Source organism: Nansenia antarctica, assembly GCF_963989245.1.
Source record: "Nansenia antarctica genome assembly, chromosome: 20".
NCBI lineage: Eukaryota > Metazoa > Chordata > Actinopteri > Argentiniformes > Microstomatidae > Nansenia > Nansenia antarctica.
In genome coordinates this window covers 14,648,002-14,663,195 of record NC_137693.1, presented here as the reverse complement: position 1 = coordinate 14,663,195, position 15,194 = coordinate 14,648,002, and the positions used below count along the sequence as shown (strand labels likewise).

Below are 15,194 nucleotides of genomic sequence, written 5' to 3'. Positions count from 1 at the left end.
GCATGCGTCTAAAAGGAAAAGCCACGGCACAGAAACCAACCCTCAGCAGAACTGAGCTGGACGGACACCACCGACGTGTGCATTCCTCCTCTTCCCCTTCCCATAATACCCATCTGGGCATCCCTCTTCCTCAACCCTTGGCTGGTCACATGTCACCCGCAGTCACATGGTCGCCGTGGACACAGCGCCAGCCTGTTGTTTCAGCCCGTGAGACAATGGGTCCCGGCTTCCTGTTGTGGAGAGGCCGTAGCGGAGCCCTGCGGGCCTCAGCACATTGTAACATCCTTCCCTGCCCTTCCTTGAACTCTGCCTGTGCAGGACGCAGAGAGGGCTGTTTTGTGCTGACCAAGAGTCCGTGTTCCCTCAAAGGAAAAGCAAGCGGGTTCAATCAGCAGAGGGCCTACGTTGGGTTATGAGAGAGAGTACAAATGTGGTCTGTTCCTGATATGGGGTTAAGTAGTCACCTACTCTTTGATAGATAGCTGCAGTTGCATGTTGACTTGGATGCTCACATTCAGCCCTCATATACAGTATGCAAGTCAATGGGCCGTAAGTTGATGTTGGAAATGTAAAGCACAAATCATCTCAGATTCTCTGAAGAGTCATTTACTTGATTTCAAACATGCCAATTTGGGGGTCCATTGACTTGCACTTGGTTTCGGTTAAAACATTTGAACAATCAGCTGTTAGTTACAGTACCCAGAGAAACATTGTATTATCTTAGTCATTTCAATGTATTATAGACATTTTCTTTACAACAAGCATAAGAAAAAAATCACTATTATGCCCGTGTCTAGCAGCTAGTAGCTGTGTCTAATGTTAGCTATCTAATGTTTCATATTACAGCTGATTTGTGCATGACAATCCCACATTTTGACATATTTCCATGTCGCATTTCCCCCCTTTGATGGCATATGATGCCTGAAATTTAACTTAAGTTCAGCCACAAAGTTGTTGCACTGTCCTATATCAGTGCAGACTGGCAGGGTAGGAGCACAGGCTGGTAGCGTACGGAGCACTGCTATTCTGCCATGAACTGGCCAGATAATTAAGCATTTTTAAATAATTATTTGATGACTTGTTTGATCGATTGATAGCGTGAAACTCAAGTTGTGAACGAATCGCGAGCGTCGATGCTTTTCTATGACACTACTGATGACGTGTCAGGGTCTTGAAGGGTCGTCCCATTTCATAGGGGAAGATTTTCAAACACTACCCCTTGTGACTCTTCCGAGGGACGAGACGAAAAGCGAGTGGCACTCTGAAACGAGGGGTTGGGGTAAAAAAGGGAAATGGGATTGGGTAAGGAACCAAATATTAGATTTCATGTTTTGGGCGAACTAACCCTTTAAGGCCACTGATTCCTGGTGAGAGTGGACAGCAGCTGGAGTAAATGCCACTGTGTAGTTCTGCTTGGAGGGGGAAGAGGGGGTGTATGGATGCTGTGCTGATGTTTAGCCACGCTCCACAGTGAGTTACTACATTGCCTGGAAGGCTGTAGTGGACGCCCTCTAATAACAGCCTCTCCAGTGCATCTGCAGCAGCGAGCTGCTCAGCTCCTGGCCTAGCGACAATAGAGCCGTGCGTGAGCGTGTGCACGCCTCGGTCACTCAGATTTCCTGTCTGTTATATAACAGAAGTAGGTGGGACTTGCTCTACTGTAAATGCCATGTAACATCTAGTTAGTTTTTTTTCTTTTCCTCGTGACAATGACACAGGGAGACAGGGAGAAACGGGTTGTAAAGGTAATGATGGTGATGTGTGGTGAAGGGTCTGGAGATGCCCGGTGGCGCCCTTGTGGCAGTCGGCTCCCACTGCACCCGCTGAGTCGCCTCTGCCAACAAGTAAACCGACACCGTTCAATTGAGGACGTTGCCTCATGACTAAATGAGTGAATTTCCAGGTTGATGTTATGTTGCCGGTTTGACCTGGTTTTACCCCAAATTCCTGGGTAGTGATGTCAATGTCTATGTTAGTACTAGCTTACACTTGTTAGCCTGGGCCATGGAAAATCTGTACACATTTTGGTCTAGTCCGACATCTGTTTGTCTTAACAGAATGTTTCTGGTCCAGTGTCAGTCACACGTTCATTCATTGTGTATAGTGTGCAATGTGGGGCCTGCGCTTTCCTGTTTTATGACCGTTTTCATCTTGAATGAAAGGCTTTCCTCCAGCCCCCAGAATAGAGCTAACAGATGGAGGAGGGAGAGGGAGAGCACATAAATCTGTCTAGACCATTGTGAACTGACGGATGGCACGATAACCCTCTACTCTCTATGAAGATATGTCCAGCAGAGTCTACTCTCTATGAAGATATGTCCAGCAGAGTCAATCTGACATACGACTCCTAACTCTTATGAAGGGACTTTACATCAGGAACTTCTAAGAAATATTGATACCATGTAGGCTACATCCACTTAAGTCTTCATCGAGTTTTGTTTCACACTGTTGTTGAGATCGAGTAACTTCTTTTTGTCTGACAAGGACAATCGTAGCATTGCACAAATACCATAGCATGGTTACCACAAACCTCAGAGTGACCAATCGGTGTAAAACAAAAAACTAAACGAAAAAAAACTATTTGTCATAGCGCTGCCATCCTCAATGTGTTTTAAAGAATGGCCTGAAGTTGTTGTACATGCTCTGGCTTTGGATAAGGCCATGGTTGTCTGTAGGGAGGTAGCTTTTGTTCTTTGTTTCTGTGTCTGAGTGTGTTAATGTAACAACAGTGGCCAGATTAAATATAACTCCCTACTAAGGGATGAATCATCATTGTCCCAAGCCTGGAGCTGCCACAGGGCTCGGTTGTCTAGTGTTCAGTCTGTCAACGTAACCTCCTACGCACAGGATTCCCTCGTCTGGCCAATGGCAGCAAGCTCAGTGGTTTGAGAGACAGTTAACTTTGCAGTGTTTACTGTGTTTGATGTCATCAGTACCATGGTAAATGTGACTCTTCAATGAGGTGAACCCAAACTGTTGAGAAACGTTCTTAAGTAAATGGATATCTCCCATTTCGTCTGTACTGAAGAAAACAATTCCCTTGTTGCACAAACTGTCTTTTCTCTTTAACCTGTCACAGCCATACCACAGTTAAATGGTGTCTTCAATCATTTAAAAAACACAAAAAAATGTATTAATGACATATGACTTTGGTCATAATAATTCATGGTATGAGAACACTTCTGGGTGTTGAAACAGACAGAGGTTTACATGAATGAAAGAATGTGGGTGGGGCTGTTCCAGGGTGTGTCTCCCCATTGATAAAAGCTGCTCCTGGTTTCGTTGACCGCTTCCTGGAAACGTGGTTTGTGTTCGCTGATTAGCGCTCTGCCCATGGGCGAGTCATTGACAGTGGAGACACTAAGGCTGAAGCAGCCATGTACAGTATTGTGTTCTGAGTGTTCTCCACGCTAACACAGAGGTTAAACTTGTTTTGGATACAGGACCAAATGTGACCTTGTGTAATACATCTGTTTGTATGAGTGTCCACTGCGGTGCTCACCAGCGCCTCATGTTATTATAATATTTGATATTACGGTAGCCGAAGGCCTGTAACAATCCAAAGATTTGCTGTACAATTAATTGTCTGAAATAATTGCGATTAACAATATAATTGTTTCACTGTTATGTGACCCAGATAATGTAATAACACAGCAACCTATGAAGTAAACCATGCCTCTTTATTATCATAAAACGTGTTTTTGAACATCAAGTTGACCATGTATCCTCATCAATAAAAAAGGACTGTGTCATCTAGTTGTGTAGTTATTAGGGGTGTCATCTGGTTGTGTAGTTATTAGGGGTGTCATCTAGTTGTGTAGTTATTAGGGGTGTCATCTAGTTGTGAAGTTATTAGGGGTGTCATCTGGTTGTGTAGTTATTAGGGGTGTCATCTAGTTGTGTAGTTATTAGGGGTGTCATCTAGTTGTGTAGTTATTAGGGGTGTCATCTGGTTGTGTAGTTATTAGGGGTGTCATCTAGTTGTGTAGTTATTAGGGGTGTCATCTAGTTGTGTAGTTATTAGGGGTGTCATCTAGTTGTGTAGTTATTAGGGGTGTCATCTGGTTGTGTAGTTATTAGGGGTGTCATCTAGTTGTGTAGTTATTAGGGGTGTCATCTAGTTGTGTAGTTATTAGGGGTGCAGCGGTTCAGGTGACCCACAGTTCGCTATGAACCTCGGTTTTTCAAAGCTGAATTATCCTTACACAAGCATTTACTTTTTGTTTGTGCAAATCACCCCCAGGCCCCTGCTCTATAAGGCCCCTTCTATCTAAGTCAGTAAAAACTAACAACCAGGTCAATAATATGACACGCTTGTTTGTTTTGTTGAGTAGGCTGCATTCATTTTATTGTGAGGAAAAGTTGTAACTACATTAGTTTGTATTTGTTGAGTAATAAAGATTTATTTAAAACCGTCAACTCGATAGCAATTGTGTGAGTAGTTGCAGTGAACCATGGGGGTTCCTCCACACAGCTGAGAGCAGTTCTGTAGCTGCGTACACATGATCTGGGGAGTTGGACTCCAGACTGCTGAGGTTGTCATCGCTTGTGGCCGTTTCTGCGACACTACTTTGCTACACTTTCATGTTTGGTGGTGCACATTAGGATGGTCAAAGAAGGTTTTAACCCTTTATGCCCTTAGTCAAAATGTGTTCGGCCCCAATCATTATGGGTTGTATTTATGTTGAGTCCATGCCACGACTTGTGGTAAGCGTCAGCTAGCTAGCACGCTGCCACCTTACTGCCAGAACAGTTGGAACCAACTAATCCAGAACCACCACGGTGAATGTTGCTAGAAGTCTTGTCTAGTCCAGTCGTTTTGGAACTTCGCATCCCTCTATGCGTGTCCGTAGCTTTAGAGATTTGTTCTGCTTGGATTAACATTACATAATACATAATACATTCCCACTTCCATTCTGTCAGTCTCTAGTCCCGTCTATTACCATACCCCCTGCAGGCCTGGGGAAGCGTCAGGTCTGTATCTTCTTAGGAATATGTCTGACTCCACGCATGCTGTTCCCCTCCTGTTTTCCAAGAAATTCCCCTGCCAGTAGTGTCCAGAATGTGATGCGATAGCAAGGTTGGTTTTGGCTACATCATCAAGGCTGAGCAGGATAGATGGAGGCTTTTCCCTCAACGCCCTAGAAGCTCGATGGGACATCGAGATGTCTCACGTCATCTAGGAGCTTAGACGACTGCCTGCAGGTTGCACACCAGTACACAGGAAACCCAACCCTTCACATGAGCTGGATCAGTCGTGTGTGTCCTCAGAATCTCAGGGTCACCTAAAGTCACCTGCAGTGCAGGACGTTGTTTTTGGAAGGGTTAACCCCTCGTGTGTACCCCTCGTGTGAGCAGGCTGTTTGTCATGTTGTGTTTTACTCTGAGGTAATCTTCCTGTCAACAAGTTTTAGTTTGGGGCTTAGGGGTATCCCCTGTATCTTTGGCGGTCCTATTTGGAAGTGAGCTATAACACAAGTCAAGTTTGTAAAGTACACTCATTAAACATATTTAGAACTGAAATAATTCCGAAACCAAAAACACTGTCCAATATGTTCTAACATTTTGAAAATACTGTGATATTTAGTAGGGGTGTAAATCACCAGCTTCATCACGATACGATATTATATCGATTTGTTTGTATGACGATACAATGTTTGACGATATCACAATGTCAGTCACGATACGATTTCGATTCGATTCGATTCAAGATCGATATGACGATATGATCGATATGACGCGATATCATATGCCAATCTAACACAATTATCAATTGTAATAAGTGGTAATTAACATACAGCTCATTAACATATACACACACACACACACACACACACAGGTTCAGAGAGACATCCAGACACACACACACACGTCCACACACGTCCAGCAGGTCTGATATTGGTCTGACTGGATTCGCCTCGATGAGTAGATGTTAAAAAATATCTTTGGTGTCCAAAACGGTCAATGTATTCGCCCATTAGACTCCCGTTAGACGCACTCTCATTAGACGCACTCACACAAGCCGAACATTTCCGAAGATTACCGGAGATTGCCGAACGCGAGAGGAGGAGGAGCCGAGAAGTGGAGCCGAGTGTTTCTCAACCCTCTCCTCGGGGCGCCCCAGCCGCTCCACATATTTGATCTGTTCCACCACCAGCACACCTGATTCAACTGATCAAGTCCAAAGCAATTATGATTTGGACTTGATTAGTTGAATCAGGTGTGCTGGTGGTGGAACAGATCAAATATGTGGAGCGGCTGGGGCGCCCCGAGGAGAGGGTTGAGAAACACTAGACAGTCACACACGGTGAATGCGAAGTCATTGCGAACGCGAGTATGTGAACTTCCCTGGTTTAGAGAGATGTTCCAAAATATATATTAGAAGGGACAGACTTACTGTCTCTCATCAAAAATGCAAAACATTCGTATCTTTTTCAAGTCTCTCTCTCTCTCTCTGCGCGCATAAGATGACGATATAGATCGATGTTTTTACATTGCATCGATGTAATCAGATCGTTAGTCAATGAATCGATGCATCGATGTGAATCGATGTATCGTTACACCCCTAATATTTAGGCGACATCGCCCTGCTCTACTCAATGACCTCACCAGTGCCTGCACTCCCCTTAAGTGAGCAGCTGAGCTGATGTTAAGTCCCTGACATAACAGTTGTTCAGCCGTGTCTATTCCTCCCACGGGCTGCTGCAGATAGGCCGAATGCTGAACCTGTGTTTGGTTAACCAAACCATTGTTTTTATTGCACTCCTCAATAGAAAAATGAAGCCTTTTGACCAACATCTCAGACTTGTTGCATCTCTCAATCTCTCTTTTTCCATTTGACCTGGTTAGAATGTATCCACCAGGAAAGTCTTTCAGGTGATATCGCACTAATCGGAATCTAATGAAAATGTTGAAATGCTGATTTCTAGAATAGCTGTCAGAGATAAGACTAGGGCACAGAGAGCATGACCTTATTGGCTTCTTTGGTGTCCTTCAAGTGTTCATTAATTAAGCAATATCACACGAGAGGGAGTGCTGTTATACTGAATATCAGCACGGCTGTGATTCGGTCGTAGGTACGAGGCCGCAGGCCGAGTACCGAAGACAACCACAGCCGTGCTGATATTCAGTATAACAGCACGACCTCGAGTGTAATATTGCTTTTATACAACAGTTCTACAGTGCAAGTTATTAGTTAACAGTAATAAGTGACAACAGATTATCATTTGTTTGTTTATTTAATAATTTATTTTGGCTCTGTCAACAAAAAATAGTTCCGCAACTGGACTTTTGCCTAGTAAACTGAACACAAACATCTGCAGGTATTAACGGTTATTTCGGAGTGATACATATAGTTAAAAGTCCCAGTGCTGTTATACTGTATATCAGCACTCATGGAATGCCTCTTGTCCAATCAAATGACTTGGTCGGAACTAACTGTGGTATAAAGCTGCTTCTAGTCTACTTTCAGATGATTAAAAGCTGAGTGTCTTTTCTCCCACCTCTCCCTGCTTTGGTTAGCTCCAAAATTTAGGGATCAATCCGGCCAACATTGGTTTCAGCACCCTGACGATGGAGTCGGATAAGTTCATCTGCATCCGGGAGAAGGTGGGCGAGCAGGCGCAGGTGGTGATCATCGACATGGCCGACCCCAACACGCCCATCCGCCGGCCCATCTCCGCTGACAGCGCCATCATGAACCCCGCCAGCAAAGTCATCGCACTTAAAGGTACGACACAACTTTGTGTGGACCCACTTATTGAACATTCAATTAGGACATTATCGTACACTTCTTACACTTGTTTGGATGTCTTTATTGACGTTATAAAGCGTACCTTATGGTAGGGGTGTAACGGTACACATTCGAAACTGAAATCTTCCGGTACGGGTCCTTCGGCTTGGGTCGCACCGAACAAATGCGGCGTTCTTTGACCCACTGCACACGTACAGAACTGTGTTGTGTGTTGGGTCAAAGCATTAACAACAAGTGTGTTGAAGTCACCTCAGCCAGTACACGCACACACACCACAGAGAGATGGTCAGTAGTGGTCTGCTGTGGTTCTGAACATGCCCTCAACACCACGCGCTTGCTAACAGTTTTGTGTTTGGTCAGAATTTGCAGGGTGTCAATCAACATCTGTTGATTCTCTATTCTCATTTTCTGTTAAAACAAAACGACATAATCGTGCTCAGGTGATCACATCAATGTCTAATGTTCACATGCATTGTTAATGAGACAGATTATACAGCTATTGGCATGAGCGTAAACTCCTCACAAGCCTATTGATATTAACGTGAAATAGCAATCGATTCGCTCAGTGGAGCGATAGCAAGCGTGTAGAAGTGTTTTTATAGCGTTATAGACCATATTCAAACTCATGTTGAAAGTAATCGACCCTCGTTACGTAGTTCCCTCTCGTCCGCATTTCAGCCAGTAAATCATACCAGCCCTTTTATACACAAACACAAACTACAGCTGTCCACCACCTATCCAAGGTCTGCTATCGCTCTCATGACTGATGGGTGGACATCTCGGGCCACCGAATTATTTAACAGTAACTGCGCACTACATCAACCATGTAGAGAGAGAGGCCAGAGGTTTTTACCCGATATGTTATTTTTCTTGTGGCTCTTTGGAAGGGTGTCCACTTCTAGACTGGTTCATTTATCCACCTGATTCTACTTCCCTACTTGATTTAACCAATGCAACTTGGGGTTCACTTATTTTTGCACCTGCACTCATTTCTTTATAATTTAGTTTTCCTACTACTCGCATGATTCCCTCTAAACCAACATATGGAATTGTTAAATATAAGCCTGTTATATCAGATAGAAAAGAAGGGGTTCACATACGTTCAAGCAGCACTGTATATAGGCCTAGATATGTTTAGTGAATTTGTACCCTGATGTACTGAAAACGTCCCGAACCGTGACTTAAAAACCGCGAAAACCCGAAATGTTTGCGTACCGTTACACCCCTACCTTATGGGCCTTTATTATTCAGTTTTGACATGTGTGTGTGTAATGTAGCAAGTTCGTCAACATCGTCCATTCTGTGTTTAGATATACATTTTATAAAGATTCTCATCTGTTTATGTCCGCATACGTACAGCTATTTCTATTTTATTTTGTAAAGTAGTTTTATTGGCCAAAGCGTACCTGTTTTGCCAGACACTTGTGGTGACATATGACCAGCAGTAGTGTAATTTGATACCTTTGACCAGCAGCCATAATTGCTTTGTCTGTTTTTGTTTTGTTTCTCTGTTTTGTCCGTTCTTTTTTGTTTCTTTACTGCTTTCTTATGTGTATGCAGACGGTGAGTTCAAATTTCAGTACACTGAGTTGTGGAAGTTTAAATCCTGTTTTCAAATCTGTTTTCAAATCTGTATTCAAACTGCAAAAAGCCATATGACTATGTTCAATTTTTATAAGAGTACACTAGCCTCACTAGGGGGAAAAAAACCCACCTCTCCTTTCATACGGGACACATGCATTAAATGTGTCGTCACCATTTGATCATTCACTATAAGATGGACTTTATTTTGGCTCATGAGTGGCAGGACCTTGTAAAGGCAGTCTTCTACTGTAGATAGGTTAGGCCTATTTGAGTTCTATTTACATCCTGACAGTGATTTGCCCTACATTTGTTGCAACATGCTTTTTACACCATCTACGCTGTGGCTACTTTTATTTTTGGTTATCTTGGAGACTATTTGGCATATCTAAACAGGATTCAACTTTCACAACCTTATAGCTTGAATGTTGGCATTACATCTTTTTTTTTTTCCTTAGATGTACAAGTGATTTAGTACCTGTTTGGGTTTGGAAATATCGTGGGTAAATTATGATTTCAGTTTAATTTTGTTCACACACATTTGTGTTGCTTGCCATTTGGATTCCTTCCCCAAATTCCTGTTTGCAAATGTAATGTTCAGATAGGGTTCTCACAGGAGAGGGGTGTAGTTTGGTCTCATCTTAGGATAGGCCTAACGTCCTAGATCCCAGAATATGTTGGCTCGAAGCCATAATTAGATCAATCGCTAGAAACGTATCATCTTTTGTTCTTTATGAAGGTATGTAGAATTTCATTACATCTACTGTAGCAGGAGATCCTCCTACTGTCAAAACGACTGAATTTGGATGATGATTTTGAAACCGTGCCTGTACTCTGATGGCAACTCTTGTCATATTGATTTGATTACACATAATGTCCAGTGGGACATTCTTCTCAGAGGCTTGGCCAGAGCAAGTGTGTGTAGCGCAGGCCTAGAGATATGATGAATACTGTCCTTTGAAGGCTCACTACTTCCCTGTCTGAATCTGGAAATCACATTAGCCATCGTATTGATTGGCTGTTAAAGTAAAAGACCGTCTGATTGGTTTAGACCAGCAGATTGGATAAGAGACCTCCCTGTGGGTCGGACACTCCCCCCCCCACCACTCCTAATATGATTTTCAGGTCCAAACAGCTTGAGTAAACATCTGGTATGGAATGAATTCCTTGGATTTCCAGACAGATCTCATCCCTGTGACAGCGCTGTCCATGTCCCTAGCTGTCTGTGACAGGGCTGTCCATGTCCCTAGCTGTCTGTGACACCACTGTCCATGTCCCTAGCTGTCTGTGACAGCACTGTCCATGTCCCTAGCTGTCTGTGACAGTGCTGTCAGTGTCCATGTCCCTAGCTGTCTGTGACAGTGCTGTCCATGTCCCTCGCTGTCTGTGACAGGGCTGTCTTTCTGTGGCCCTGGGTTTTCCCCCGCCAGTTTTTTCAACCAGTGACTTGCTAGTTTCTCATATATAATAGATAGTTGAGGCAATACAATTTGTTAGTCGTTTTATTGTGAATAGATCATTGTCGTTACGATTATAGTCATTTAGCGTCGTAGCCTCTTGGAGGCTAGTTGGAGCTTACTGGCTCATTGAGGGGGCAGATTGTGTTGTGATCACACAGTATTTTGGAGGGGGACTCTATTGATTACATGGCTGCCACCAATACTGCTTTCAAGAGTATACAGTATTTGACCAAGAATAACCACAGTGCAATGTGCAGTTTTCAATTGCCTGCAATTTGGTTTTGGAAGCAGCTACCCCCTGACGAACATGTGACACAAAGATGAGCAGAAGAAAAGGGCTTCTACCACCGAAGACCTTTCTACCTAGTTAGACATTAGAATGCACATTGATAGTAAAACACAGTTATGCTCCATCACTGCAAAATGTGGTTCTGAATGTGACAGAATTGTGAGATTATTTAGTATTCGTATTCGTAATGACTCGAACTCATTCGGAGTATCGTCTACTTGGATCCGAGTAGTATAGTCCCAAATGACAGGTTGCAAAACTGTGTGGTGGGAAACGCAGGGCCGTGGCTCTAGACTAGTACCTCCTTCTCCTCTTCCCTAATCTGCATTCAGTCAGTGTCACTGTTCACCCTCTATCTCCTAACCACCCTGCTGAGTCTATCATGTGATGGGTTTATTATCGTGTGAAGTGAACCTGGGGGATGGGCACAGAATATCCACCCTCATATCTCAAATTGCTTGATCTGGTCCAATCAAAACCCACTGTAATCTCACTTTAAATTGAGCTGCAGATAATTGGTGCACACATCCTGTTATGTTATGGAAACTGATAACAAGGCAAAATCATTCTGCAGCTTTCAAAAAACGCATCTGCTCACTGATTCTTTTCAACCGCTTTCGGTTAACAAACGGCTTTCAATATGGTAAACAAACAGGGTATACATTTGCTTCTTAATAAGGCTTTAGCTCAATTTGATTCACCAAAACTAATGAAATAATCATCATAATAATAATAATAATAATAATAATAATGATACAGGTAAGTGTTTAACTTGTTTCTAACCCTTCAGTCATTTGATATATTAACATAACGTAAAAACCCCATGTAACATGTCCGAGTGGCCGACCTTAATTGATATTCCAAACTTAATTTTGTTTCGGTCTCCCCACACTGCAAGATATGTCCCCTCTCACACTAATCCTGTACCTATGCATTAGGCCTAGTGCTCCTGTCTCCCTTCTCTATGTTTGACCTGGATGCAGATGTATTTCAGATTTTTAGTGGTTGTGTGTAAACATTTGCTTTTCCTTTCTTTGCTTAATCTCTATATGACGGCTGTTCAGTAAGTCATGGCGCCCTTGCCTGATGCTCTACTCTGAGCCATGACTACCAACATTTCGAGCTTGACTCTCGGTACTCAAGTGGAATTTGGTATTTACTTTACCTTTCCCTCAGTCACAGACGTGTATGTGTGTTTGTGGCTCTCTATGATTCTGCCCTTGTCTGAGAATGAGAGTGTGTGTGTGTGTGTGTGTGTGTGTGTGTGTGTGTGTGTCAGGGTTTCCGTTAGAAAAATTTGCCGTCGGACATCGTGTCCGGGAAGAATTCGATTTACCGGACAAACGTGATATATTCCGGTCATCATATTAAAATATAATAATTTTTTTTTTTTTTCAAAATCATATTTTTTTTTCCAAATCTAATATAGCTGTTTGTCGCGGTGATTACTGTTGTGTAGCGGCCTATATATGCCATTTAATGTCTATTTCTCATCCGATACGATTAGATGCGAGCTATATAATATATAATAATATAACATGATTTGACGCATGCGCGCTATGCCATGCGTCAAATCCAGCGCTGAACGGGCGCCTCACTGGGAACTGAACAGACAGCATCGATCAATGAACGGACTCCACATTACGTTAACTGAAGTTTGTTAAATTGTTTGGGATTAATGTGAGTTTTCTATTTTCTCTTTCCAGTTTTACCCTTTTTTTTAAATCAATAAAACAACGTCATTTCTATAACCAGGTCTCGCTGGTTGGGAAGGCTTTTCGTTTAGCTCGGGAGTATGACAATGGGGAGAACATAACTGTTTATTGAGAAACAATTGATAGGCAGTCTGGGATACGTATATAAAGAAATACCACAATGTCTAGATGTATAACATTTTATTGAACAGTAACAGTGCAAGCATGTAGGCTTCTGGCGTGACACGGCTAGCCTAATTTCCGTTCATATGCCTTTTATCAGATAAAATAAAATAGAATAAAACTCTTTGAAAATAAATAGGCTTTAAATTAACTTGCAATGCGTATAGGCTAATTTCCGTTCGATGTTACAGCCTAGGCTATGCCTTTTCTCAGATAGATAGGGGATAGCCCTGTAAGCTCATACGGGTCTGTATGTCGTCCTGAAGACCGGCTGTTAGATCATATCGCTGAAGTTTGTCTCCATCTTAGTGTAAATGTTGTCCGTTTTGTTTGTTATCCTTGTTATTGTGCGATAAAGTTAAAGCGCTCCGCTTCGGGACACCATTTTCAGCTGAGCACCAAACACACACACACACACACACTCGTGTAACACTGCCCGAGAGAGAAGGACCCGCCCCCTTTAGTTAGCCTATAGCCTATAGGCTAACTAAAGGGGGCGGGTCCTTCTCTCTCGGGCAGTGTTCTGTGTGTGTGTTTGGTGCTCAGCTGAAAATGGTTAGAGGGAATTATTTTCACCGGACATTTATGTCCGACGAGTTTTCAACTTGTCGGACTTCCACTAATTTTACCGGACAAAGACCGGTAATTACCGGTTAACGGAAACCCTGGTGTGTGTGTGTGTGTGTGTTGACTTTGCTCTCGCTGTGCGGCCATAACGAGTTCCCCCCCCCCGCGGGCTCCTCTCTCTCTCTCTCTCTCCCCACAGCCGCCAAAACCCTTCAGATCTTTAACATCGAGATGAAGAGCAAGATGAAGGCCCACACCATGACGGACGATGTCACCTTCTGGAAGTGGATCTCCCTGAACACGGTGGCGCTGGTGACGGACAACGCCGTGTACCACTGGAGCATGGAGGGGGACTCCCAGCCCGTCAAGGTCTTCGACCGCCACTCCAGCCTGGCCGGCTGTCAGATCATCAACTACCGTACCGACGCCAAGCAGAAGTGGCTGCTGCTCATCGGGATCTCCGCACAGGTTACTGCCTCGTACCACACACACACACACGCACACACACACACACACACAGGTTACTGCCATGAAAGTGATTATTCCACACACACACACACACACACACACACACACAATACTGCCATGAAAGTGATTCTTCCTACAGTACACAAGCGTACATGTGTCCACACAGACAAAGCACGCCTCAGTTTTTGGGTTAAAAGCTTCAAACTCTGGCCTCGGGGGGGGGGGGAGAACTAGCCACATGCTGTTTGTTATTGCTAACGTCTACTGTATGCTATGCTAACGTATACTGTATGCTATGCTAACGTATACTGTATGCTATGCTAACGTCTACTGTATGCTATGCTAACGTCTACTGTATGCTTGTTGTTTGGACAATGCAGCAAAACCGTGTGGTGGGGGCCATGCAGCTGTACTCTGTGGACAGGAAGGTGTCCCAGCCCATCGAGGGCCACGCCGCGGGCTTCGCCCAGTTCAAGATGGAGGGCAACGCAGAGGAGTCCACCCTCTTCTGCTTCGCCGTGAGGGGCCAGGCGGGAGGGAAGGTAGGCCGGGGCGGAGGGGACGCGGTGGTCGGAGGAGACAACACTCCTTTTATGTCTTCAGAATAAAGCATATGACAAATGACATTGTTGATTTAAGAGGATTCTCTCCATCGTAGTTACACATCATCGAGGTGGGCACCCCGCCGACAGGCAACCAGCCGTTTCCAAAGAAAGCAGTGGACGTGTTCTTCCCTCCCGAGGCCCAGAACGACTTCCCTGTGGCCATGCAGGTATGGAGTGGACTCGTCATTCTGTTAGCCACCGTTAGCAAAGGACACTGACCTTGTGGCTCTGCACAGAGTGGGGGAGGGGGGTCTAGATTAGTTCAGGAATGGTGTAGTCCCTTAGTATTAGTACAGGGATTGGCTTTATTGTTTGACTCCATTTGTGCTTTTACAGCGCTACAGAAGTCTTTTACACGTACATTTTGTTATGTAACTCTGCCAGGGTTCTCTCCAGGATTTCTGGACAGCACGGTGCAGGATGGCATTATCAACACCTGACTCCCGTTTATTCATGTGAAAATGTGCAAAAAAACACTGTTAAAATGCCCACTTTACTGAGGAACATCACAACGCTCTCACTTGAGTTTTTTAACAACTGTGTTGCTGGCGATCAAAGACGGTCACTATGTCGTTACTAAATCTGGCTTCATTA

General features: G+C 43.8%; 1 protein-coding gene across 3 annotated transcripts in view; it reads left to right on the top strand.

The window, feature by feature from the left end:
* cltca (clathrin, heavy chain a (Hc)) overlaps nucleotides 1–15,194 on the top strand; it is a 52,286-nt gene that overhangs the window by 5,603 nt on the left and 31,489 nt on the right. Inside the window, exons 2-5 of one of the 3 annotated variants that reach the window (XM_080549828.1) lie at nucleotides 7,522–7,729; nucleotides 13,727–13,995; nucleotides 14,376–14,537; nucleotides 14,654–14,767. In XM_080549828.1, the coding sequence (XP_080405954.1) occupies nucleotides 7,522–7,729; nucleotides 13,727–13,995; nucleotides 14,376–14,537; nucleotides 14,654–14,767 (753 nt within the window). Of the gene's footprint in view, nucleotides 1–7,521; nucleotides 7,745–13,726; nucleotides 13,996–14,375; nucleotides 14,538–14,653; nucleotides 14,768–15,194 lie in introns of those variants that run through there. The other 2 variants (XM_080549829.1, XM_080549827.1) reach the window with 2 other exon arrangements.